Here is a 26,982-nt window from a genome sequence, read left to right as displayed (position 1 = left end):
TATATTTTATTTCTATTAAACACTAACGGCTGCTGCAATGAGTCTACAGTTGTCTTACAGTGCATATGAATAATAATCAGCTATACCTTATAGCATACAACATTATGATGGCCTCATTACAACATTATGATGGCCTCATTACATGTTTAAAGATTGACCATCATCAAGTTGATATTTTATTTTATTTCTATTAAGCATTGGTGGTGGCTGCAATGAGTCTATGGTTGTCTTACAATGCATATGAATAATAATCAGATATGCCTTATAACATATCGACTTCAATGATTCTAACATTGTGTTATCGGCTTCATAGTCTCTGCCTCCCATGTTTTCTCTTCACTCAGCAGACATACTGGCTTCATAGTCTTTGGCTCTAGTGTTTTCTTTTCACTCCGCAGCAGAGACTTGTTGCTTCGCAGCCTCCCTTATTTGTTATGTTTTGTTGTTTATATCTATATTCATTATAGCCATTTTTCAAAAGTTTGATAACTCCTTTCAATTAGTGGAAATTGTCGTTTGATTTAAAATGAAATCAAAATGGTTAGACAGCTTCTTAATTGCAAATATGATTTTACAATTGATTTCCAATCTTCTAATTACAAATATGTTTGTATTTGCATGAAATTTAAAGTAAATGAAAGTTTTTTTTTTAATATGTTCCTTAATATTTGTGAAAAATAAATAGAATATAAAAAACTTGTAATTAACAAGATATATGAAAAAAAAAACAAAATCAAATAGAAGCCAAAAAAAATTATTATCACATTTTAAGAAATATACCTATTGAGAATTGTGAAGTTATTTATTATGATCAAAATGATATTCAAATTATTATTATTTTATTCATTTTTAGTGCTTTGACCTAGATATGTTTCATTTTTACTATGAAACATGTATATTTAATCTTGATTTTAATTTAATTTTGAAACCGTTATTTGAAACAGGTATAAAAAATTTAATTTTGATTTCTTTAACCAAGTGTAATAAATTTATTTTTATTTTATGATTGTAGTAATTGATTAGTGTGGATTATAATATTATAGTTGTATTATCATTTTTTTTAGTTATTTTAATTTTTAATGATTAATAAATAAATATGAAAATATGATTAAGAAAAATAATAAAATTTGGAATTAAAAACAATCGGCTAAATATCAAATGCTTAGGAACTTATAAAAAATTTATTTTTGATTTCTTTAGCCAAGTGTAATAAATTTATTTTTATTTTGTGACTGTAGCAATTGATTAGTGTGGATTAGTTAATTGATTAGTGTGGATTAGTTAATTGATTAGTGTGGATTAGTCAATTGATATGTGCCATCAATGCAATTTATAATTATTAATGAAACAAATTAGTTTTAGTGTCTCAAATATTCATTGTAGCATTTTCATAAATTTTAAGTTTCACATTGTTGTTATTTACTATATAACTATTTCGTATTTTATACTTCTTCCAAGTACATCTAAAAAGCTCACTGATTTCACATAACTTCTATATCATGGTGGAAGAAGGTATTTATGTATTCATCATTATAATATAAAAATGTCACTACATATTTTAGTGGAAAAGAAACTATATACAAAATATGCCTTCATAACACATTCTTTTCTTATAAATAAACACATTATACTCTATTATATTTGAAATACAATATACATAGTTACAACAAAACCAAAGAAGCTTCAAAACTAGTTTGCCTAAGGGAAACAAATTAAGAGTACTAAAGGATAAGCCCAAAACGCTTCTCTATAAGAGCCTACAAAAATAGATTAATATAATTTACCTATAGAAAAACCAAGCCATGTCAAACAATATAGAGGCAAGGTTATAGAATAAAAGAAAAAACTAAGCCATGCCAAACCATATAGAATCAAGGTTATAGAATAAAAGGAAAATTAGACAAGCCTACATTCAAGGAAAATTGAATCAACATGACATAATGATATATTATGGAGAATTGTATCCAAATAAAAATCATGAATAAAAAACCTAAAGTTAATATTGAGCATTCGTAGTAGTGGCTTCCTTGACTAAGTGAACCATGATTGGGGTGTTCTTCAATGCATCCATTAGAGTAGATGATACCCTACCATTTTTATAGATTAACCAAGAGAAAGAAGTCATTAGAAGCTAATCATATTTCTCTAGATCAGCAAATTATTTTTGAATTTCTTAATGATTCATATTAGAGCATATGCTATGAAAGTATTTCTTTACTAATACAACTTAGTTGTCCTAAATAATTTTGTATTCTATATATGATTGTAACCCACGTAAACAGTGTATTCATCCACCATCTAATTGACCTAGGAAGCCATCTCACCATCATTATATGCACCATCAACCTTGACATCCTCTTCTATGGTTTCGAGGGCTTCTTGAGTGCAAATCAATTTCAAATAATTGAAAGTTGCAACAAAATCTACAATGTCACTCTCCACCTTCATCTAGTGGTGATGGTAATACAAGGGCCTTCTTGCCATGCTAACACATTAAATTCACTTTTCTTTGCCTATTGTGTATTATATTCTTATTCATATTGGCGAGAACAAACAATTCTCATTCCCTACTAATACTAATATTATTTTTGAAAAATGTTACAAAATGTATTGGATAAATTTTATTTACTTATGGTTATAATTTCCAATTTTATTATATTTTTTTTTATCATAACTTTAACCACGAACATATATGTTTCATACTAATCCTAATATTGAAAAGTGTTACAAAATATAGTTGGATAGTTTTTATTTACTTATTGTTATAATTTCCAATTTTATTATATTTTTTTTTAATCATAACTTTAACCACAAACATATATGTTTCATAAATATATAACTAATTATTTCATTATTTTGTAGTGGTTTAGAATGAATTCTAATCAAACTAGTTTATATTATAACAAGTAAGTCATGAACAATGAAGCTTTAGTTATTGGGTAATTTCTTTAATAAATTCTCATCTTTTCATATGCAATACTATGGTTTTCAAATCTCAATAATGTCAACATTTCCATTTACTTAGTATATATTATTTACATTGTTTTAAAGCACCAATGAAAGTTATTAAATTGAACCATATCCATTGTTATTTATATTTCTATATCGTTGAATGTAGAATTTTAATGTTGTCTTGTGCATCTATGCCAAATATGCAAATGAATTGAAATTTCTTTATTGAATATTAGAATTTTAATGTCATTGACAATGCATATAAGCTACATGGGTTCTTTATTTTTTTTAAGTGTGACCACACGTAATATTTGATATATTATTTGTATGGAAAATTTAAAATAAGTGTTTGTTTTTTTATTATGTTAAAATCGTTCTTTTAATTTAAATCGTATTTTTCAAGTTTCATCGTCTATATCTATATGCATTATAGCCATTTTTCATTAATCAAAAGTTGGATAAGTCTTTTTGATGGGTGAAAATTGTGATTTGATTTTTAAAAAAGTTGGATAAGTGGTTTTCATTAGTGAAAATTGTGATTTGATTTAAAATGCAATCAAAATTGTTAAAGAACTTCTTTTTTTTCTTTTTTGACAGAAACGGTTAGATGATGTATTAATTTCCAGCGGAAAGTGCCTCATTGCAAATTACAAAAAAAAAAAAATAGACAGAATTCAGATTTCTCTTCAGATAGGAACCAGATGTTTTCCCCCTAGTGAGTCTGCAAATTTTTTGGGCTATCATACGATTGGTCTTCTCTATCTTTCCTGATTTCCATAAACAGACAAACTGCTCCAATAAGAAACAGTAAAACATATTAAACTAATAGTCAAGGTATGGGATCCCAGCCTTCATCGTCATTTCTTAGCAGGACTCCTGGAGAGAGGGGAGCCGCTTTGTTGGCTTCAACATCGGCTTCTTTATTGTTATCTCTCTTTACATGGAAGAATTCCAGGTTCTGAAAGGAATTTATAAGAGTTCTGATTCTGTTCATCAATCTTGAGAGCCTTAGATCAGTAGGACGGGAGCTGTCAACAATGATCTTGATGATGGATTGGGAGTCCCCAAAAACAATTGCATCTTTGATACCCAAGGATATGAGCTGTTTAAGGCCCTGAAAGAGAGCCAGAGCTTCGGCTTGAATGCTTGTGTTGAAGCCCGCGCCCCAGGCAAACCTTAGATCAGTTTTGTTTTCAGCATTTTTGATTACTCCACCTGCACCGGATCTGCCAGGGTTGCCTTTCGCTGCCCCGTCAAAAAAGAGAATGTATCTTGCCTTCTTGCTGCAAAACTCAGTAAAATCTGCAGCATCCATTCGGATTTGCCAATTTTTGTGGAGAGGAGGGGATCTGATAGTATCAGTGAAATTGAGTTGAAGATGATCGCCCCATGCAGCTTCTTGGTCACTTAAGTCTGCTCTGTCCAGCTGATCGCCCAAACAGTCTCTTAAGTGGCATTTGATTTTTTCCCAAATGATTTTAAAGTCGCTTTTTTTGTCTCTGAAGATACGCTGGTTTCTTTCCAGCCATATATGCCAGCAAATGAGTTTAGGGAGGATGAGCCAGGCGTCTTTTATGTGGGCGTTCTTGAGGGAACCTCCAGGAAACCTTGATTGCCAATTAGAAAATAGGTCAGCGCATCGATTTGGCAAGGCGAAGCCAGCGTTCCATGGTTTTAAGGCCTCGATCTAGAGATCAGCAGAGAAATTGCAGCGGAGCATAAGGTGGGGGGCATTTTCCTCGTCAGTTCCACATAACGAACAACGGGAAGGCCCGCTGTAACCTCTTCTGCGTAACCTGTCGTCCATCAGTATCTTTTGATGGCATAAAATCCAGCTGAAGACATCAATTTTAGGAATTGAGATCCGCGACCAGATCCGTTGCCATGACTTTGGATCAGGGGGAACGTGAGGTCGAAGGGAGAGAACTTTATAACCAAGCGCCACAGTGTATCGACCAGATGAGGGCCCCCATCCCCTGGTGTCAGGTTTCCTGGATTTTAAAGGAGCTTTGCCTGCTAAGAGAGACTGGAGGGAGGCGAAATCACTGGAGAGTTTGTGGGGTACCTCTATGTCGATCCAGTTCTTCCAGTTGTTGTTTTCCCATTCAGAGATATCCCAAAGCGTTTTTAGGATCGCTATGTCCATCCATTCTCTCAACAACAGCAGTGAGCGGTCTTCAGAGAGGGGCTCACTGTCCATGATTCGGTCATCCCAAATGCTGATACGCTTACCATTTCCAGAAATCCAGTGCGCGTGGAGGTTGATCAAGGGAGCTGCTTTGATGCACAGTTTGTGGACTAGCGTTCCAATTTTTGGTTTGGGTTTGTCCAGGCAGTGGGATCTCTGTCCCCTAAAATATTTCCTCCACATCGCAACCTAAGCCCAACCCGGCTTTGGAGATATAATCCTCCACAGGAGTTTTGCACCCAAGGCAATGTTTTGCTTGCTGAGGTTCTTGAAGTTGAGACCTCCTTCCATTCTGGGCAGTGTGAGTGTGTCCCAGTTAATAAGGGGAATTTTTTTCTCGTTATCTTTGCCACCTTTCCAGAAGAAAGTCCTGATGTATTCCTCCATTTTTCTCATAATACCTGTAGGTGCCATCATGACTGCAGCTTGGTAGGTAGGAAGGCTGTTCAAGACAGCTTTGACCAGCACTGTCTTTCCAGCCAGATTGAGCCAGTTGAATCCCCAGGAGTGGATTTTGAGCTTGAATTTTTCCAATAACGGCATCCAATCTTTGCTGAGGGCCCTTTTTTGGAAAACAGGGAGCCCAAAGTATTTGAAGGAATTCCAGGCTGAGGAGAATGCAAATCCAAAGCAGTTGGAAATAGCTTGGAGGAATCTGGGGGGAGAGTTCCAGCAGTAAAAGTGACATTTGCCTTTGTTAATTTTGCTTCCTGAGTCTTCACAGTAAGCATCCAGCACTTCTTTGAAATGATTAGCCGTGGACAAAGAGGCAGTGCCCAGCAGGAGAGAGTCATCCGCAAAAAGGGCATGGTTTATATTTTTTACACCTCTTGCAATGCTCAGACCAGTTATCTCTTGGTCATTCTGCTTTTTTATTAAAAGGAAGCTTAGGACAGAAGCTTGAAGGACAAAGAGCAAGGGGGAAAGAGGGCATCCTTGTCTCAGCCCTCTAGTGGCTTTAAAAAAGTCAGTTGCCCTCCCATTTACCAAAGGGGCAATCCAGGGATCGCTGATACAAGCTTTGATCCAATTGATGAATTTGAGTCCGAAGCCAAATTTGTGGAGGACCTCAAACAAGAATCTGTGTCTTACCCTGTCAAAGGCACTTTCCAGGTCTAGTTTAATGACCATACCTTTCTCTTTCCGAGTCAGACTTGAATGAATCGCCTCTTGGACCAGAATAAAATTATCAACAATCTGCCTTCCCTGGATGAAGCCTCCCTGATTCTCGGGGATGATATCAGGAAGAATTGTTTTTAATCTGTTTGCAATAACTTTTGTTATCAACTTGTAGCCTATATTGCAGAGGGAAATAGGGCGAAATCTGGAGAAGGAGCTAGCTCCTTTTTCCTTAGGAATAAGGGCCAAGAAAGCTGAGTTGGTGCTTCCCCCAATTTTCTGGCATGTTTGAGACTTCCTCACCATTCTGCACAAGTCTTTTTCCACTATCTACCAACAGCTCTGCAAGAATCTAGCTGTGAAGCCATCCGGCCCCGGAGCCTTATCTGGCTCCATTGCGAAGAGGGCTGTTTTAATTTCGTTATTGTTGACTTTTGCTTCTAAATATTGTTTCTTATTGGAAGTGATCAACAAGGGAACCTCGTTCACAGTATTTAGTGCAAGCCCCTATCCCTCTTCTTCATTATACAGCTTCTTGAAGTGATGATATGCTGCCTTTTTTATACTTTGGATGTCTTTATGGCTTGTATTCTCTTCCTTGATTTCTGAGATGGAGTTGAAACTTTTCCAGGCTTGAACTTGCTTATGGAAGAAGGAGGAGTTTCTGTCTCCAGCCTTAAGCCAAAGCCTACGGGATTTGACCCTCCAGTACTCTTCCTCAGCCAAACTTGCCTTGAGAAATTTTCCTTGTAGCTCAGCTTCCTTATCTAAAATTTCTTTTGTAATTTCTTCATTTTCCAACTTCATATGATGGATCTCAAGGCATTCTTGGATCTGTTTCCTTTCCACTGCTGGGTTAGGAAGGGATTTGGCCCAGGATTTCAAGGCAGCTTTCACTCTCCTGAGCTTTTCCTCCCATACATAGAAGGCAGAACCATTGACTGATTGCTTCCAAGTATCTTTTACCAGCTGCATGAAGGTCTGTTCTTTAACCCAGAGGGGGCTGAATTTGAAAGGAATGGGGCCTTGATTCATGTGTGCCAGCAGATCGAGCTTGATGGGTCTGTGATCTGAAACACTGCATGGGAGAATATGCATTCTAGAGTCTAATCCAAGGAGAAGAAAAGAACTTTGAACAAAAAAACGATCTAACCTTGCAGCGATGTGCCCCGGGCCGAGTCTTTTGTTGGACCAGGAGTATTTGCCCGACGAGGGTTTTATGTCAATCAGGTCCCAATCCTGAAGCAGGTCCTCAACCCATTCTCGCGCCGGATCTCTTACAATACTTCCTCCACGCTTTTCAGCTAGAGAGAGGGTTAGATTGAGATCCCCTGCGATGATGACATTCTTTAAGTCTTCCGAGTCTGCCATATTTCTGATGGATTCCCAGCAGCTCTTTTTCTCACCTGCACTGGTTGGAACATACACATTGAAGAGGTAGAAGGTCTCATTTAAATCCATGTGCTGTAGTTTGGTGAACAGCCAGTGGGTGTTGGCGACTTCTTTGATTTTTGAAACTTTATTTGCGTTCCAAAGGGTACCCAGTCCTCCTAACGCACCGCGAGCTGAAACAGCTTGCCCTTCACTTCTTTTCCACAGTTTTTTGACTGAGTGGAGGAAGGACTTATCCTCCATTTTAGTCTCCTGGATGAGGAGTATATTAGGATATTCAATTCTTATCAGGCTTCTGACGACTTCTTCTTTTGTTCTGCTCCCCATACCCCTACAGTTCCAGGAGACGATCTTCATCACTTGGTTTTTGAGTGGGGAGCTCCTTTAGAGCTCTGGTGCTGATTTCTAGTCATCTTCGGAGTTTTTGCCAAGAGTTTCTCAAGGGTTGGTTGGCTTCCTTGTAGTTTATCTTTATAAGTCTCATGTTCTCTTTTCTCGCGAGCTGATTTGCGGCCTCTCAATGATCTTCTAGGCGAGGAGTGTGGATCCCCTATTTCACCTTCCTCTTCTGAATCCTCCGATCCTTGCTCTTCCTCGGCATCTTCTGTGGGTATGTCGTTTTGCTTGTCTGGGCTAGGATCAGCTTGCTTTGATCCCGAAGGGGCCTCCAAGTGGGGCGATGCTTCCTTCTGGCTCTCTATTCCTTTAGGATCTTCTGGTGCTGAGCTTATCGGCGTGAATTTGTTACCTTGATCTTCCATGGGGGAACCTTGAGTCACAGGGCCTTGCTGGGGGACCTTGTCATTCTTGCTTCCTGATCTAGGGTTTTTATGAGCATTTTTTGCTCCTTTTGACCCGTGTCCATCCTTCCTCCTTGTTTTTTTCCCCTTCACTAATCTTTGGGAGGTTACGAGCAAAGTGACCATAGACATGGCACTTTCTACACTTAAACAGTAGCTGCTCATTATCCAACTTTTGGAGGTGCACCCAGTTTCCAACCTTTATTTTTATTGCCTCAGGAAGACCAACCTCAAGATCCACTTCGACACAGATACGAGCACAATCAAATTAATCTTTGTTGTTAGCTCTGTCTATGAACTTGCCCAATGTATTCCCAATGTGCTTGAGAGATTCCCAGTTCCAGCAGTGCATGGGCAGGTTGGGGAGTCTAACCCACACTGGGACGGCTGTGGGGACGTCGACTGATGGGTCAAAGCCAGGCATCCACTTATTGAGATACAGCCCTTGAGGGCCCATGAAATAGGGTCCATTGCAGAATATCAGCTCCTTATCCTCCTTTTTAGCAAATTCGAAGAGGAAGAAGCCCTTCCCTAGGAAGTATGAGGTGACTCTGTGGCTGATCAGCGGTGCCCAATTCCTTGCTACCCAGCTCTCCGTGGTTTTGGGGGAGGGCCAGAGTCCAGTGAACTGCCCGACCAAAGCTCTCTCTGACAATGAGAGTGCAACCTGAATCGACCCCTCAGGAGAGAGCTCGATCTCAGGGATATCATCTAATCGCTTAACAAATTTCGCAGCTTCAACTGCTTTCTTCTTTGGGAGAGATTCCAACAGTTTAATGAACACCTCTGCAACAGAACCTTGAGGCATTGACAGATCCATGTTACCGCTGGCTTAGCTCGGATGGGCAAGCTTGCCCTGGCTTCGACTCACATAGTCCACGATCCAGCCCAGAGAAGGGTGGCACCGGGCAAAGGGGAGTAGCTCGGGGAGGGATCCAAAAGAGAACACCACGTAGGAGGGTGACCACGTCAGGAGACACTAAGGCGGCCAGATGTTAACTTGTTCTATATTCCTTACAATGTTACCGTTAAAGAACTTCTTAATTACAAATATGATTTTACATTTATTTTCCAACCTTCAAATTACAAATATGTTTGTGTTTACATTCAATTTAAATTAACGTTTTTTTTTTAAATATGTTATATAATATGTGTGAAAATAAAATAGAATATACAAAATTTGTAGTTAACAACCTATATGAAATAAAAGAATCAAATATAAACTAAAATAACAAAAAAAACTATTATCGCATTTTAAGAAATATGCTTATTGAGAATGGTGAAGTTGCAGAACATTATAAATTTAACACATGCATTTCAATTTATGTTATTATATTTAATAAATTTAACTTATTTTATTTAATAAATTTAGAATATTTTAATAGTTTTCCTGGTGTTTTTTATATTTATTTATTTTGAAATAATTAATATAATTTTATGGAAAATATTTTATTATAATTTTAGAAAAATATCAAAAGAGTTAAAAGGAAAAAGAAAAATTAGATATATATTATTTTAAGTATTTAAAATTCATAAATTTTATTTCAATCTTTTAATTATATTTTATATGAATTTCATATATTTTGATTTATAACAGATTTATTGTTGTGAATATTTCATTAAATAGTTTATCTCAATATATTTAATAAAATTTAATTTAAAAATCATAATTCTACATTATTAATGATTTATTTCTCTTTATATTTATGGATATTTATATTACTATTGATTGTATATGCATGCAAATTAAAATTAAAAAAAAATAGTGAACAATAAAATAAAAAATCACAAACCACAATTTAACACAAGATATAACATGGGAAATCCTTTTAGGAGAAAATCGAATTGGAACATGAACCTGCTTTGCTCTATTTCTTTGAATAGAAAATGGTTGAGTACAAAGAAGTAAGACATTGGCTCGTGCGATATTACAATGCACAAATCCTCTATTTGTTATCTTTCCCTATCCATCCCGGTTATTTTTCTCATATATGGAACAAGTGCACTTGAAATAAATGGAACCCATTTTCCTCCTAGTAGCCCGATTAGAACACAACATAGTAGCCTTCTAGTGGCTAGGTTTGATTACCTCAACTCCTAACCAGAGTTATAATATAGAGTTGTCTAGAGTCTTCTTCATCATAATCACATGGGTAGCCCCTTTTCCATGAATAATGGTGGTTGATGAGGCATCCTCTCGGATTATGGTGGCCAAGATAGAAAATTCAACCTCCGAGTGGCATGATTTTTGTATATGGACTCTCATTGAGGTGACTCTAACATTGTTGGAAAGCTCTCTTTATGTAGAGTATAGAACAAAGGTGTTGTGTTAAAGCATAATGTATTTACTACCAAGAAAACATTATTTGATGCCTAAAAATGCTCCTAGAAAGTTTTATACCTCAATTTTTAAACCTTAATTTGTGAAATTGGGTTCTGCCAATAAAAAGACAAAAGGACTAAAAATAATATAGCAATTTATTGATAAAATCATTGTCAATATAGGTTTAAGTTGTAACTAGGATGATTTGTAGACTGACTTCAATAAATAAATAAATAAATCTATATATATATATATATATATATATATATATATTATCTAATAAATTGATAAATAAATTTTCCCTGATGGGGGTGACCACTTTTCATATGAGAAGGCCTTGGGGCTCCCCCTCGTACACTCGGTAATTATGTATGAGTTAATGATTTGTGCATTCTTTCACTCCACTCATGCAATGATCCTTCCAACTAGTGTATCGGTTTTGTTAAAAAGAAAGCGAGCGTTTCGTTCTAGTTCGGAATTTTGGGCAATGAATTTGGGTAGGGAGGAGTATTGCAGCGTGATAGGGTCCATAGAAACTCGCTAGGGTCATGGCCTTGCATGAGATGTGAAGTGGAAGCCCACTCTTCCATGGTATGCTTTGAATTTGGCCTATAATCCTAGATTTGGGATCTGGGAACGTCCTTGGCCGAAGTTTGGAGTTGGCCCCATGCCTTTGTCTCGAAGCTTCTCCACCAACATTCAATTTGGAAAAACAAGATCCTGGAGTTCTCTTCCAACGAGAGGGAAAAGGTAACTGTGTCCTATTGTTTACTCTTAGCGAAGTGTGATTTCTTCAACCACCCTAGCTGGTTCTGGTGGTTTTGGGCTGAGAATTATTGTGAATTAGCTATCTTCCGTATCAAAGTTTCCATATATCCTTTCTTTTTCCCTACTCCTAACTTTCTTTGGAATTCTGAGTTATTGGGTTCTTGCGGGTGTCCCACCACTGGTTTCTTGCTGAAAGTTGCCTCTAGTGTTTATTTACTTATGGGTTGTTGTATTTTGCATCCTAGCAATTGTTGTGTATGTACTGGTGTCAATTAAGGTTTGGTCTTAAAGGGTCATCCTCTCAACCCACCTCAAGATTTGTCGGTTTTATCAAAGAGACTATGGGTTTGTGGGTTTTATCTATCCTAGACAGTTCTTTGGCCTCAAGTGAAGCTTTCTCTTCTGGGTCTAGAGTCCGCCGTGTTTGGATTACAACGTGACTCAAGTATGTTTCTTAGTATCTTGGTTTTGGTGAATTTCCTTGTCCTTGCAGTTTCTCAGAAGGTTATTGCATGACCTCGCCAGCTAGCCATTCGACAGTGCATGTAATGCCTCTCCAATGAGCTAGTCTTCACCAGGGGGGGGGATCATTAAAACAATGTGGGTCGTCCAGCTTCGAGCCACAACTCGTCCTCCAGTAACTCATCTAGCTTGGAACCCCAGGGCATATTGTGGCTCTAGAAACCATGGAATCCATAGTAGAGCAGCTTCAAAACATTCAAATTAACATGGATATTCTTCGGAAACACAGGTATGATGACTACAATGCGTTAGTGGCTTATATAAATGATATTCTCCCTCCTCACCCCCCTTCTTGATATGTTGATGTTATTTTTGGTGCCATTTTTGTTTTTCCTTAGTATGGTATGGCTACAAAGCCTGTCGGAAATAAAGATTGTAAAGACTCATCTGTGGCATCCTCTGATACCCAATCTTAACAAGTCTGGTCAAAATGAGAGAAAAAGAACCATTGAGACATATTTTTGTAATATTGTTTGCCTGAAAATTTAATCAAAATTTTTTGAACGGAAAAAATAAAAAAAATTACAATTTTTTTTTTAAATATTTTTTAATAATATTCTTAATTTTGATTCTAAATTTTATATTTTCCTCTCAACTTTTATATATACAAATATATGAAACATATTTTATCATACAAATAGTTAAAACATAGAAGCATGAATCTTCCAAGTCGCATATGTCACATAGATTCTGGTATTTCTATAAATAAAATTATGAAAATGAAAAAAAAAATTATATATATATACACACATTTTTACAATAAATTTAAAATTTAGATTGGATAGAAATTTCATTTTTCTTTTTAAATTTACTTCTGTTTAATAAATTTAGAATTAAAATAATTTTTCTCATGGTTTAATAAATTTAAAACTAACGTAAATATGTTATATTGTTAAAGGTTAATATGGGAAATAAATTCCATAAAATTTATCCTCCCAAATTGATGTACAATTGGAACCCAACTTGCAATTTTGCAACCACATACCATTCTTCAAAGATTAAAAATCCACATATCCAAAATAATACTAAAAGATAACATAATGATAATTACTATGAAGTTTTTGTTAAGGATAGCTAATCACTCACATATAGAGTTATCTAAAACTAGAGAGTCAGTTAACTGAATCAATTTGAGTTAAGTTGAGTTAAGTCATATTTTGGGTAAAGTCGAATTTAGCATGTGGTTGCATGTCAAAGTTATTTTAGGTGAGTTGCTAGATGAGAAAGGTTAAATACCCCTCACCGGGTTCATTGTAATCAAAGTTTTTTTGTGATCAATAGAAGAGTTGCAACTTGTGTCATTGTGTGTGTGAATTGTTTGTGTTATTTTCTGCCTTACCTCCTCTACCTTTCCAAAACATTGGTATCAAACCTGAAAAAAGAATACAAGATCTGTGGAGCCTGCAGAGCCAGTGAGAATAGGGCCAAGTGAGGAAGGTTGACGATTTTAAAAAAAAATAGCGTTACAAAATTGTTGCATAGTTAAGTTGTGACAAGCGCATGTTAGATGTGTAAAAAGGACGATTGATTTGGGGTCGATTCATTTTTATTAAAAGTTGTGGAGATAATTAAAGTCATTTTATGAGATTTATAAAGTTTGTTTTTTAACAAATTTTAAAAAAAGTGTTATGTGGGATTTGTTAAAGTTTTTTTTATAAGAGAAAAAACCTTGGGGCTTATTAAAAGGAGTTTATTTATAAAGCGTGGTGGAATTTTTTTTGAGGGTTATAATATTTTTTTTTAAGGTTTTTATAAAACAAAAAAGGGGTTTTATTTGAAGAGTATTTTTTTGAAGAAAGATGGCTTCATCCAATTTCCAGCTGCAGTTGCCACCATTTACCGGGAAGGATTATGATCTGTGCGCCATTAATATGGAGATCACATTAAAGGTTCATGATGTTTGAGAATATGTCATGAATGGTTTTCCTAAACCTAAGAATGAAGCAGACGTATGAGCCCTTAGTAATGTAGAGAGGCGACAAAGGAGGAAAGACAAAAATAAGAATGCATAAGCATTGCAACTTATCAAACAAGGAGTGGACCGAGTAGTGTTCCAAAAAATTATGATCACGTCTTCATCAAAGAAATCATGGGAGACTTTAGCAACAAGCTATAAAGTATGACCAAAGTCAATACTTTTAAGTTGTAGAATATTAGAAGGTATTTTCAAAGTTTGCAGATGAAGGAAATAGAGGGTATCGATTCATTCATGAATTGGTTCTTGACTATCATAAAGTGTTAAAATTTTATGGTGATGACATAGACGATAAATAGGTGGTTGAGATGGTCCTTAGATCTTTTTCTACCAAATTTGATGTTGTAGTAGCAGCCATAGAAGAAACCAAGGGTTTGGAAACACTAACAATCGGTGAGTTGATGGGATCACTTCCATCCCATGAGGAAAGGATAGATAGAAATAAGGATTCCACTTTAGAAATCATTTTCAAAAGTCAAGTTTCTATTTCGAAAGAAAGAGGTTGAGGAAGAGGTAGATCGAGAGGCAAAGGACGAGGCAAAAGACATGGTGCTTAAAGAGATGGCATAGAAGAGTAGGAACAAGAAAGTGAAAGCAACAATAGAAGCTTGAACAACAATTGAAGAGTTGACAAATCAAAGGTGAGATGTTATTATTGTGATGAATTTGGTCACTATGACCATTATTATAGGAAGAATATAACCGATCAAGGAAAGCAAAGAGGTGATGTCACTAAAAGAACACTGACTCCATGTTCCTAAATTTCCAAACCACAGAACCTTCTGATAATATATGGCTCTTAAACAGTGGTTGCAGTAACCACATGAAAGGAAACAAGAATTTTGTTGAAAATTGGATTAATTTGTGAAGGAAGAGGTGAATATGAGCACTAACAAGACTATGGATGTAGATGGAAAAGGAGTGGTAAACATTCTGACTATGGAGGGGGATCCAAGGACAACCTTAGAGGTACATTATGTCCTTGGTATCAAAAATAATTTGATAAGTTTTGGTCAATTGATGCATAAGGGATACATAGTTATTTTTCAAGGACAAGAGTGTGTTATATATGAAAAGAACCCAAACAAGCAACTGATAGCAAATGTGAAGATGACGATGAATAAACTCTTTCCTCTAATCATGAATCACAATGATCAGGTCAGTTTTTTTACATTTTCATGTTCTAATTATTACTTTTTATGGGACTTTCGGTTTGGACACTTGCACTTCTCTGGTTTAATATTGTTGCAACATAAATGGTTAGAGGATTACCTCCCATCAAAGAACCTTCTAGTACTTGTGAATGTTACATCTTGGGAAGGAAACACCATGAAATTTTTCCAAAGAGAGTTGCATATAGAGTAAATTAGCCACTATAGTTGGTTCATATAAACTTGTGTGGAACTATTAGGACATAGTCGATTGGTGGAAGTTGCTACTTCCTCACTTTCATTGATGATTATAGCAGAAAGACTTGGGTTTACTTCTTGAAGAAGAATTCTAATTATTTTGAAAATTTAAAAGAATTCAAAGCCTTACCAGAGAACCAAACTGATCGATAAATCATGGTAATGAGATGAGATCATGGTGGAGAATATGATTCAAAGTCATTCCATGATTACTACAAACAACATGGAATTAGAAGGCAGTTTACAACCAGATACACACCGCAGCAAAATGGTGTAGCAGAAAGGAAGAACATGACAATTATGAACATGGCAAGGAGCATGTTGAAAGGAAGAAACTTGTGTAATGAGCATTGGGAAGAAGCAATTGCATGTGTTGTTTATGTGATAAACAGATCTCCTACAACGAGCATGATGAATAGAGTATCGAAAGAAGCATGGTCAGGTTTGCCTTGCAGTGTATCTCATCTTAGAGTATTTGGATGTGTATCATATCCTCATGTGCCAAAGGAGTTAAGAGGAAAATTGGATGATAAGAGTGAAAATGCATATTTACTAGTTATAGTGAGCAATCAAAAGATTAAAAATTGTATAACCCTGTCACCAAGAAGAACATAATCAACAAAGATGTTGTGTTCAAAGAACAAGATTCATGGAATGGTAGTATAAACAAGACAGTTGATGCAAGAATAGAATTAATAGAAGAATAGGATGTAGCAGAGAAATAGAAACAAGAATCACAGGAGAAGACACCAACCAGAGTCACGCCAGTAAGGACTTCAAGATATATTGAACAACATGGATATTCAAGTACATAAATAGATCAAAATTCTCCCAGTAATCAATCAGGTGATGAATCAAGAAATGATAAGAGAAAAATGAGAAGTCTGAAATATATTTTTGATGACTTGGATGTTAGTTCAAAATTTTCATTGTTGTTATTCCAGCCTTCCTTGTTTGAATAAGCAATCATAGATGAAACTTGGGTGCAATCCATGGATGAAGTAATTGATGCTATTGAAAAGAATAATACATGGTATTTGGTTGATTTGCCAGAAGACAAAAATATCATTGGTTTGAAGTGGGTGTACAAGACATAGTTGAATGAGAAATGTGAAATTTACATATTTAAAGCAAGACTTGCAGCAAAAGGATTCTTGCAGCAACTAGAAATAGAATTTGGAGAAATATTTGATCCAATAGCTAAATTCGATACAGTAAGAGTAGTCTTCACCACAAAATCTCATAACAAGTGGAAATCATATCAGATGGATGTGAAATCAACCTTATTGAATGGAGTTCTAGAAGAATAGATCTATGTGCACCAGCCTCAAGGATATGAAGTTTAAGGACAAGAAGATAAAGTTTACAGGTTGAAGAAAGTGCTCTATGGACTCAAGCAAGCCACTAGAGCTTGGTATAACATAATTGATAGCTAAAAGGTCAAGAGTTGATTTTGTAGAAGCCGCATTGAGCCTACCTTGTACAAAAAGGTAAATGAGCATGCAAAAATTTTAATTGTTTTCTTGTATGTGGATGACATGATTTATAATGATGATATTGAGTTAGATGAATTTAAAGTAGCCATGAAGAAATAATTTAAGAAGGCAGATCGTGGCCTCATGAAATATTTTCTGGGTATAAAAGTTGGGAAATCCGAGAAGGGAATTTTTATTTGTAAAAATAAATATGTTAAAGATTTGTTGAAAAGATTCAGGATGGAAAATTGTAAACTTGCCCCTACACTAGTTGCAATAGGTACAAAGTTAATTAAGGATGATGAAGGATTAGATGTCAATACAATTCTATTCAAAAGATTTTTTGGCAGCCTCATGTATCTCACAACTACAAGACCGGATATTATGCAACGAATGAGTTTGATTTCTAGATTTATGGCATCTCCAAAAGACACATTAGAGAGCAGGAAAATGAATTATGAGATACATAGCAGGAACCACAAATTGTGGAATAATGTATGAAAGAAAAAAGAAGAAGTATTTTATTGGGTACACCGACAATGATTTTGTAGGCAGTTTGGATGATAAGACGAGCACTTCTAGTTATGTGTTCCATCCTATTTAAGGTGTGATTTCATGGGAATCTAAGAAGTAACCTATTGTGACACTTTCATCAGTATAAGCATAATATGTAGCAGAAACATCGACAACATGTAAAGTAGTGTGGTTAAGAACAGTATTGGATGCTTTCAAGTAGAAACAACAAAGATCAACAATGATATATTGTGAGAACACATCAGCGATTGTACTATCCAATAATAGTATGTTTCATCAAAAGAGCGAGCATATTGATATAACGTATCATTTAATGAGAGAACTTGCAAGAAATGGAGAATTCTACTTGAATCTTTATAAATTGAGTGAACATTTGGCTAATATTATCACTAAGCCATTAGAAAAATATATATTTGAGTTTCATAGAGGAAACTTGGGTGTTGTATGCATAACTAAAACTTAGACCAGTAGGCATGGTTGAGTTGTCATGAGTCATGTCTTAGTTTAGCAGTCGTAATTAAGAGGGAGCGTTAAAGATAGCTAATTACTTCCACATGGAGTTATCTAAAATTATAGAGTCAATTAACTAAGTCAAGTTGATTCAAGTCAAGTTAAGTCATATTTTGGGTAAAGTCAAATTTAGTGTGTGGTTGTATGTCAAAGTTATTTTAAGTGAGTCACTAGTTGATCAAGGTTAAATACCACTCATCAGGTTCATTGTAATAATCAATTTTTTGTGTGATAAATGGAAGAGTCGCAACATGTGTCATTATGTTTCTAATTTTTTTTTGTTATTCTATGCCTTACCTCCTCTGCCTTTCCAACAATTCTCATTGTAGAAATCTATGTCCAAATGATTCTACAAGGTTCTTTTTAATGAAGGATAAAGTTCATAGGTCATCACATATCGAAAAATATTCGGTGAGGTTTTCTTGGGTTGCATATTGAGAACATAGTTCTTCATTTCGTATTCGTCATCGTTGTTGAATCACTCATAATTCTCAAACTAAGCAGACGGCCTCGAGTTAAGTATCCTCATGGCTATGAAACTATTGGATCTCATAATGATTCTTTTAACGTGGATAAGAGATGACATCGTCATAATAACACAAACACAAGCCAACTCCAGTATTCACAATAACATGGACTTCAATCTTGTATCCTAAATTCAAACTCATATCGCCTACTTTTGGAACAACTCATGTCATTAAAGCGAGATATTTCTCATATTAAAGTGTTGCAATGTTTTTAATAAATACTCAAACCAGAATATTTTAAATTCCACTCCATTCAGCACATCTCATGTAAATTCTATATATAGATATTGAATGTCAGTTAAATGATTTTCTCATATCCTTCCTATTATTTTATGGGAAAATTGCCTACATCCACCGTCTGTTTATATCTAGAATCTTCTTAGATTCTTCTATGAAATGTCTTTGGGTTCCATCTTCGAATTTAGACTCTACGAAAAAAAGTTGTTGGAAGAAAAAGGGGAAGAGATTTAGTTGTAAAGGAACCAATGAACTTTCTAGTATCCAAAAACTTGCAATCATTTGATGATCCTTGGCTTGGAATGTTAATAAGTATTTTTGCAATTTTATATTTTACTTGGGTTCATGGAAGATGCAATAGAGATTCAAGTATAACTTAGTTGTAAAGCTAAAGTGGGTGCATATTTCTTGTGAAAAAAGTTATCCATGGTTATATTTTTTTGCTGAAGCAAGAGTCATACCTTCTATTCAAATTAAACAAAAAGGATTAATTACATATAATACATCCACCCAGAGGAAACCGGGGACAAAGAATTGCTTATCCCTCCCAGGGTACGGGGCAGTGAGCCAAAGACTAAAATTCATTCAAAAAATAGATGAAATTTGATCCGTTACAACGAAGCGAAAAGAACGGACCCGAAAATAAATTATCAACCAAACTACTCAGATTTCAGGTCCGAAAAGGGGAATAAACATTACGTAATAGGTCCACCCGAGAATCATTGATACCCGCCACGTAGCTAAACAAGCACAGATGATAATAATGAAGCACGACTCTGACCCAGAGCCACCAACATGAATAAATCTTGTGTCGTTGATACGTGTCGCAAGATCCAACGATTGATAAACATATCAGATGGAAAATAAGCCCAGAGAATACCCGCCCGATAAGGGCAGTATTCTCTCTCCAACTAGAGCCACATGTTGCATGTTCAGTGGCATTAGGCTCAAATCTATGAAACCACTTCCGGTTTTGAGAGCCTCCAATAAGTCGAAACCACTGTGAGGGTAGTATTGACTCTGACCTGAACCCATCAATCTGCAATTTGAATCTCCTCCCTTGATCCTCAACTCGTTAATCAAATGGATGAGAGTAATCTCCATTTGAAGAAAAGTAGGAGGGATACCCATCGTCCAAGATCCTGAAACCTGTAGACCAACCACGTTGGTTCACTCTAACCATAGCCAACAGTTCTATATCTATGGTGGGAATGTGTTGTTCCTTCTAACTGAAGACTCTTCACCCCCTCTTCCCCTCGACCAAAACTGAGTTGATCTGTGTGAGGAAATTTTTTTGAAAAAATCCTCAAGCTGTGGATCATCTCCCACCCAAGAACTCTGTTTCTATGTTGTTTTGGACTGATAAAGCTAGAAAAGACCTGCGTGCCACTTACAAAATTACTTTTGGAGAACCACTTCATGTTGATTGTGTGTCTACAAAACCCAACCTCTGCTACTGCTAACATGCTCTATTCTGATGTATCTCTCGGTCCTCATTCAATTGTTTGAGACATTCATCCCTCAATCTACCCTGTGGAACCTCTTGCCATCTCTTCTTATTACTGCTTTTAGTGCAAAGAGCACCTTTATTGGCAAGTAAGTCCGCCAATGTATTGGTCGTCCTGCATACATGTGTGAAACTTAATGTTCTCATATTCTGAAGGTGGAGATGGATTCTTTGATAGACTTGAATTAAACTCCAGTGTCTCGAGACCTTTTTCGAAGCTGAACCACAACAAATTTTCTTGACCAAATTGATGATTAGCTCAGAATCTGCTTCAATTATAATATTCTGAAGATTGTCATTCTTTAGTATTTCTAAACATTTCTCTAGAGCCATTAGCTCTACCATATTGTTTGTGGCTCTCCCCAAATTGAAATGAAAAATGTATTGTATGCATCCCATCTCATCCCTTATCACACCACCATAACCAGCCATACTCGGATTTCCTTTAGAGGCCCCATCTATGTTACGTTTCATAAATCCCTAAGGGGGACAATGCTAGAAATCTTTATCCATGACCGGTTGATTTACCAACCTGTTCTTTCCCTGAAGTATAAGCCCCTACATTCCCAACTGCAGAAATATCTGCACATCCTCATTTGAAGAAAGATTTTCAAGGGGGGTTTGCATTAAAGTTCCAACCTTCTCCTTGAGCTGTCTTAAAATTTGTTCCATGATGCTCTGGGAAGAAGTTTTTTTGCTTTTGAAAATTATATTGCTACGTTCTTTCCAGACGTCCCATATTAGGAAGCTTGGAGTTAAAGCCCAAGCTTTGTTAATCGTTTCATAATCAGAGAAGTTTCTCCTCCAATCGCTGAGGGTATTGGTAATGCTTCCTCTGTCCCTGTGTGTTTGCCTGAATATTAAGGCAATACCATCCCATAACGTGGAGGTGAATATGCAGGTGTTGAGAAGGTGTTCCATTGTCTCCTCTTATGATTCACATAGCTGGCATCTAGATGGGCCCAAAACGCCCCTTTTCCGGATATTCTCCCATGTCATAATTTTCTTATGATGTACTAGCCACATGAACAATTTGGCTTTCATGCATCCTTGGTTCTTCCAGAGATTCCTCCATACCCAGTCCGGTTTTGTATAACCAAGCTCAAGGGCTATGTGGTTTGCCTCTTTAAGATTAAAGGTGCCTTCATTATTATTTCCCCATCTTAGTTGGTCAGGATCATCTGAAATCAGTATCTTTCTTTGATCTAGAATTTAGAGAATCAACCTCTACTTTCAATGGGTTGTTAGCCCTGTATTCATTTTCTTCTAGGTTCTTCATTTTCCTTCACTATTTGTCTGATCCCGAAAATCATTTACGTGGAGTAACCCTTTGGTATCAGTATCATTCTTGAGATCCAGAAAGCCCTCTCTTAACAACTTGGGTTCCTGTTGCCATTTATCCTCCCAAAACCATGCCAGGTCTCCTGCTCTGATTTCCCATAAGCTATTCTGTTGAACTATGCCTCTATTCTCCCAAGATTTATTCTAGATGTGGGAGCCTTTTATGATGCCAGACATTCTTATGTGGTCCTTGTTTTGCCAATTACTTGCATATTTATGTTTCCAAATTTGAGCCCAAGGAGCATTTGCATCTTTTATCCATCTACACCATAATTTTTCCCCTAAAAGTTTACTTAGAACTTCAGGATCATCTAGTCCTAAACCTCCGTGGTTTTTGGGTTCACAATTTTTTTCCCAGGCTACCAAGGCTCATTTCTTCTTTTCCTCCCCTTTACCCCAAAGAAAATCTCTTTGGATGTTTCTGCATTGTTGCATAACTCCTTTTGGAGCTGGAAGGGTTGAAAACATTAAGATGGGGATTGTTTGTAGGATAGCTTTTGTAAGCACCAATCAGCTCACCAAGTTTAAAGATCTATTAGTCCATATTCGAGTCTTGTCATGTAGCTTATTAATCACAGGCTCCCAAATAGCCTTGTTCAGAGGTTTGTCTGTGAGTGGTACTCCCAAATATTTGGATGGTAGCATATCCCTTTGAAAGCCGTGAATTTTGGAGGTATTTTGTTGAATAGCAATGTTAGTATTGAAAAAGAAAATTTTTGATTTGGAGAGGCTTACCTTTGTACCTGTCGCCATAGCAAAGTCACTCAAGATCTGTTTGTAAGCTAGTGTTTCTTTGACCATGGGAATTCCCTGTATCATGGTATCATCTACAAATTGTTGATGGGTCAAAGCCTACCCGTTCCCAGAAAGTTTGAGACCCTGGATCTTACATGTTTCTTTAGCTGATGTGATGGCTCATCCTAGTCCTTCCATCATAAGAATAAAGAGAAAGGGGGAGAGAGGATCTCCCTGCCTGAGGCCTCTTGAAGGTTTAAAGGTCTTAGATGGAGAACCATTTACCAGAATTGAAAAACTAGAGGAAGTCACCAGGGCCATCATCCATCTTACCCAGTTGTGGTCAAATCCAAAAGCTAGAAGGACCTTCCTGATGTAGGTCCAATTTAACTTATCATAAGCCTTTTCTACGTCCAATTGCATAATCATTCCTGCCTGCCTTGTACTCATCAATGAACAAACCACCTCATGCACTTGAATGATATTGTTGAGAATTTGTCTGGCCTCCACATATCCCGTTTGCTCCACAGAAACTAGAGTAGGAAGAAGGGGTTTAAGTCTGTTGGCAATTATTTTGGATATTATCTTGTACACCACATTACATAAAGCTATAGGTATGAATTTGTCCAGTGTCATAGCATTTTCCTATTTCGGAATCAAGGAGATGAAGGATGTATTGAGCGCCTTCAATACAGTCCTATTATTCCTAGAGTCCTCCACCACATTCAGAATATCTTGCTTGACAATACTCCAGCATGCTTTAAATAAATCTACATTGAAACCATCCGGGCCTGGCGCTTTTCCATTCTGAATTTCTCTGATGGCTTCACTAACCTCCTCTTCATTCACCAGCCTATTAATATTATAATTATCTTCTCTTGTTACTAGCTTAGGAATGTGCTTTGTGAAGTCCTTGATAAATTGTGATCTATCCAAGAGAGGTTCCTCTGCTATGCTTTGAAAATGTTGAACCAACACAGCTCTATTTCTTTATGGGAATTGAGATGTTGAACTCAAGAGTCCTTGATCATTGAGATCCTGTTGTGAGACCTATGTTGCATTGTAGATCTGTGGAAAGACCTTGTGTTTCTCTCCCATTCTTTTAGCCATTGTACTCTTGATTTTTGTCTCCAAAATATTTCCTCTTGTTTGCATAAAAACTCCCAATCCTGTTGATGCTTGTTGGCTTGTATATTTCTTTCCCCATCAAAGCCATCTGTGGTAAGGGTTTGGTTAATTTCTTGCATTTTTCTTTCAACAACTTCTTTCGCTTCAAAAATATTGCCAAACTCATTATTATTCCAATCTTTGAGCCTGAGTTTGATATGTTTCAATCTTTTATGTAAAAGAAACATTCTTGTTCCCTGGATCTGAAGATCTTCTTTCCACCATTTTTCAATGTTGCTAATAAATTCAGGATGGGTAAGCTAGATATTTTCAAACCTAAAAGGTCTGTTATTTAGGGTTCTAACGCCAGTCGCCTCAAATTGAACAGTCCAATGGTCTGAGCCACCAAAGGGGAGAATTCTCACTGTCATATCAAGGCCTGTGAGCATGAGGTCCTCTAAGATAATGAATCTGTCTAACTTAGAGGCTACTTGATATTCTCCTCCTCTTTTTTTGTTCCAGGTATAGAGACCATTACTTGTATCTGTATCAACTAGCTTCATGTTGTCTATAAAATTCTGAAATGTTGTAGAGTCTTTGCTTAGTATTCTAGTCCCTCCTTTTTTTCTGACAAGGATTTAATCATGTTAATGTCCCCGCCCAGAATCCAAGGTATTCCTAAATTTCTATCTCTCGGATCCTCTAATGAAGTAAAAAGTCTGAGTTTGTCATCGAGTTTCTGAGGGCCATAAACGTTTGTGATTAAATAAATCTCCTTATCTCCCACAGGGTGAACAACCACTGATAAATAATTTCTAGATGCCTCAACATCCACTATGCCAATCTTTTGGGGGTTCCAAAGTGTGGGAATGCCACCTGTTCTTTTGTCTACCTTGACTTCTAGAAATTCATATTTATTGAGCCATTTTCTATTCATTTCTCTTATTTTTTGAATTGAAAATTTAGTTTCCTGGGTTAAAATCATATCTAGAGTTTCTTGTTTCATTCTATTGTTAATATTCCTTTGCTTCCTTTTACTTCCTATACCTCTAATATTCCAAGATTTGAGCTTCATTAAGAAAGATTTGTAAAGGAGTAACTGGTTAGATCTTTCATCTTACTTGAATCTATCATCAGTTTTCCACACTCTATCAGTAACTCATTTTGTTTCTTTCTGCCCCTTTTCCTTCCTGGGTTTCTAGGAGTGAGTCTTGATGTGGTTTTCAAGGTTTTCACCCCTTCATTGTCCTGTCTTTCAAGGTTTCTTTTCCCTCCCATCCCTTTAGCCTGAGTTCTCCACAGAAACAGTTGCTGCACTTTGTTAAACTCCTCTTGAGGTAGTGAATCCATGCCTTCCGTGGTCACCTATTTTAGGAATCTTTCCAGATCTAGATGTTCTCTTTCAAGAATATCCCGTAGCTTATGATCCTCCATTTCCAGCTCACTCTAGGTCATTTCTTGGTCCATTTCAAGTTCCATGTTGCTCATCATAGTCTCATTTTGCAGGTTAATGTCCTGTGCCTTCCCATTATTTTCTTCCTCTTCCTTCTCCCCTGGGTTGTCCTCCATAGCCTGAGTTGCCTTTGTTACCTCTTCCTCTTCTTCTAGAATCTTGTATCTGTTCTGACTTGTCTGTTTCTCCTTTGTGTGGTTTTTTTTTGTAACCTCTTCCCTCCTTTTCCTCTATTTCCCACTTTATGAAAGCTCTAAGTTTCTTTCCCTAGTGGACCTTTACTTCTGCTCTCTGTAATGTTGAGAGAGCAGTCTCTGAATAGATGCCCATGTTCATGGCATTTACGACATCTAAAGGGAACATGTTCATAATCCACTGTTTTCACCCATTCTTCATCAAAAACTTCCAGGATTACCTCATCCGGTAGAGCTCTAGAGAGATCCATATCCACACATATACAGGCAAAGGAGGTGTACTTTCCTATTCTAGTAGCCTCAAATATTTTAACAAAATTCCCTAATTTATTTCCTATTGCTAATAAAGATTATAGTTGACAGTAATCAAGTGCTAAGGAGTAGAGTCTTACCCAAACCGGGACCAAAGTGAAAGTCTCGCACTCCAGGACAAGATTCATCATCCAAGGCAGCATGCAGAGGCCTGCAACTGCATAGAAGTAAGGCCCTTCTTCAAACACTCTGTCTTTATCCTCTATGTTGGTAAAGACTACAATAAAGAAACCCTTTGACCCAAGATGTAGGTTTATATCCCCTTTAGGTTTCCAGTGATATTTAATCCACGGCTATAGCACCTTCTCTATGGGCCATAACCCCATGAATTTACAAATGATAGCATAAGTCCTCATGTGATCCCCATGCGCCTGCAGTGCTGGATCACTCAATACCACTCTTGGTGTGACAGTGGTCTTAGGCTTACATGGACCATTTTGTTTTTTGTTTTCTACTTTCTGTTCTTGTCCTCTTCTTCCTTTTCCCTTCTTTTGTCTTCCTCCCTCCTATTATTCTGCTTCTGTGTGTCATCATTGTCTCGCTTCCCTCCTCCTGAAAGACCTTTTTCAGCCTCCAGCGGTTTCTTGTCATGGTTGGAGACTACCTAACTATAGGAGGGAGTGGATCTCCCCCCTTTACGTCCCTCCATGGCGTTCAACGCCTAATTAATTTCTGTAAACCCTAGCTCTTACCAGTGATCGCTCCTTCTCATCCACAATCTATTGTAGAGTTGTCTTCAGTGCCTCACAATTCATTTAAAAAAGAAAAAACTAATTTTCTGAGTGGCCATTACGCTCAAGGTTATCCATGGTTATCAATCACAGGTTATCCATGGTTATCAATCACACCTCTCCTGATAAAATTTATTTGTTGTAAGGAAAATTAGGCCTGTCCAATGTGACCATATATTTAAACGACATAATAGTAAAAAAAAATTGTAACACCCCTCAATGAAAAGTAAATATTTAATATACTTTTACTATAGTAACTCAATAAAGTGTGGATTGTGTGGAAGCCCGGTGGGAAATCTAATGTTTAAAGTTTATTTTGATTTTATTTAAAAGTTGGTTATGGCTAGCAAGGGAATTTATGGGAAAAAGTCACTAAGTGAAAGTTTCATTTACTAGATAGTTAGAGGACAGTTACTCCCACCCCTAGATATAAATCATCTTAGTTGGGGAACATAGGCAAAGAGAGGATGAGAGGAAAATACCTGAGGGATTTAAGAGGGGAGGCTAGAAACTATTTGATTCCTTGAACAAGATGTTGTTGAGGAAGGGCAGGATGCTACTTGAGGAGCTTTCCTTGAGCTGGACTTGAACCAGTGGAAAAATCTAAGAGCAACAAAAGTCTATAAGTTTTAGGTTGTTCAATTGTGGTCTTGATGCCTAAGAAGATACCTTTCTAGGTTGAGTTTTTCTTGAATTGGACTTGAACCAGTGGAAAAATCTAAGAGCGATAAAAGTCTATAAGTTTTAGGTTGGTATTGTGTGGTCTTGATGCCTAAGAAGATACTTTTCTAGGTCATTGTTCATCGTCTTTTATGGAATGATAAATGGCACAGGGGGAGAATTGGACATGACTGCCATTCTCATTGGTTGG

At 36.5% G+C, this 26,982-nt stretch overlaps 2 protein-coding genes across 2 annotated transcripts; both read right to left on the bottom strand.

Annotated features, from left to right (window-relative positions):
• Positions 1 to 4,639: 4,639 nt before the first annotated feature.
• LOC149241416 (uncharacterized) lies at positions 4,640 to 5,323 on the bottom strand. The gene has a single exon (XM_089370536.1). The coding sequence runs from the start codon at positions 5,321 to 5,323 to the stop codon at positions 4,640 to 4,642; it is 684 nt and encodes a 227-aa protein (XP_089226662.1).
• Positions 5,324 to 6,766: 1,443 nt separating this feature from the next.
• Positions 6,767 to 7,894, bottom strand: LOC149241415 (uncharacterized). Its single transcript, XM_089370535.1, has one exon. The coding sequence runs from the start codon at positions 7,892 to 7,894 to the stop codon at positions 6,767 to 6,769; it is 1,128 nt and encodes a 375-aa protein (XP_089226661.1).
• Between the last annotated feature and the right edge of the window lie 19,088 nt (positions 7,895 to 26,982).

Source organism: Pinus tabuliformis, chromosome 8, assembly GCF_031772625.1.
Source record: "Pinus tabuliformis cultivar Carrire ecotype Pingquan chromosome 8, CPIR1, whole genome shotgun sequence".
Taxonomy (NCBI): Eukaryota; Viridiplantae; Streptophyta; class Pinopsida; order Pinales; family Pinaceae; genus Pinus; species Pinus tabuliformis.
Note: the sequence above shows the minus strand (reverse complement) of the source record. Positions and strands in the feature narration are given on the sequence as shown.

What these genes read in the sequence shown, in the direction of transcription:
- LOC149241416 (XM_089370536.1), bottom strand. Translation starts at nt 5,323, where the DNA reads ATGTGGAGGAAATATTTTAGGGGACAGAGATCCCACTGCCTGGACAAA.
- LOC149241415 (XM_089370535.1), bottom strand. Translation starts at nt 7,894, where the DNA reads ATGGAGGATAAGTCCTTCCTCCACTCAGTCAAAAAACTGTGGAAAAGA.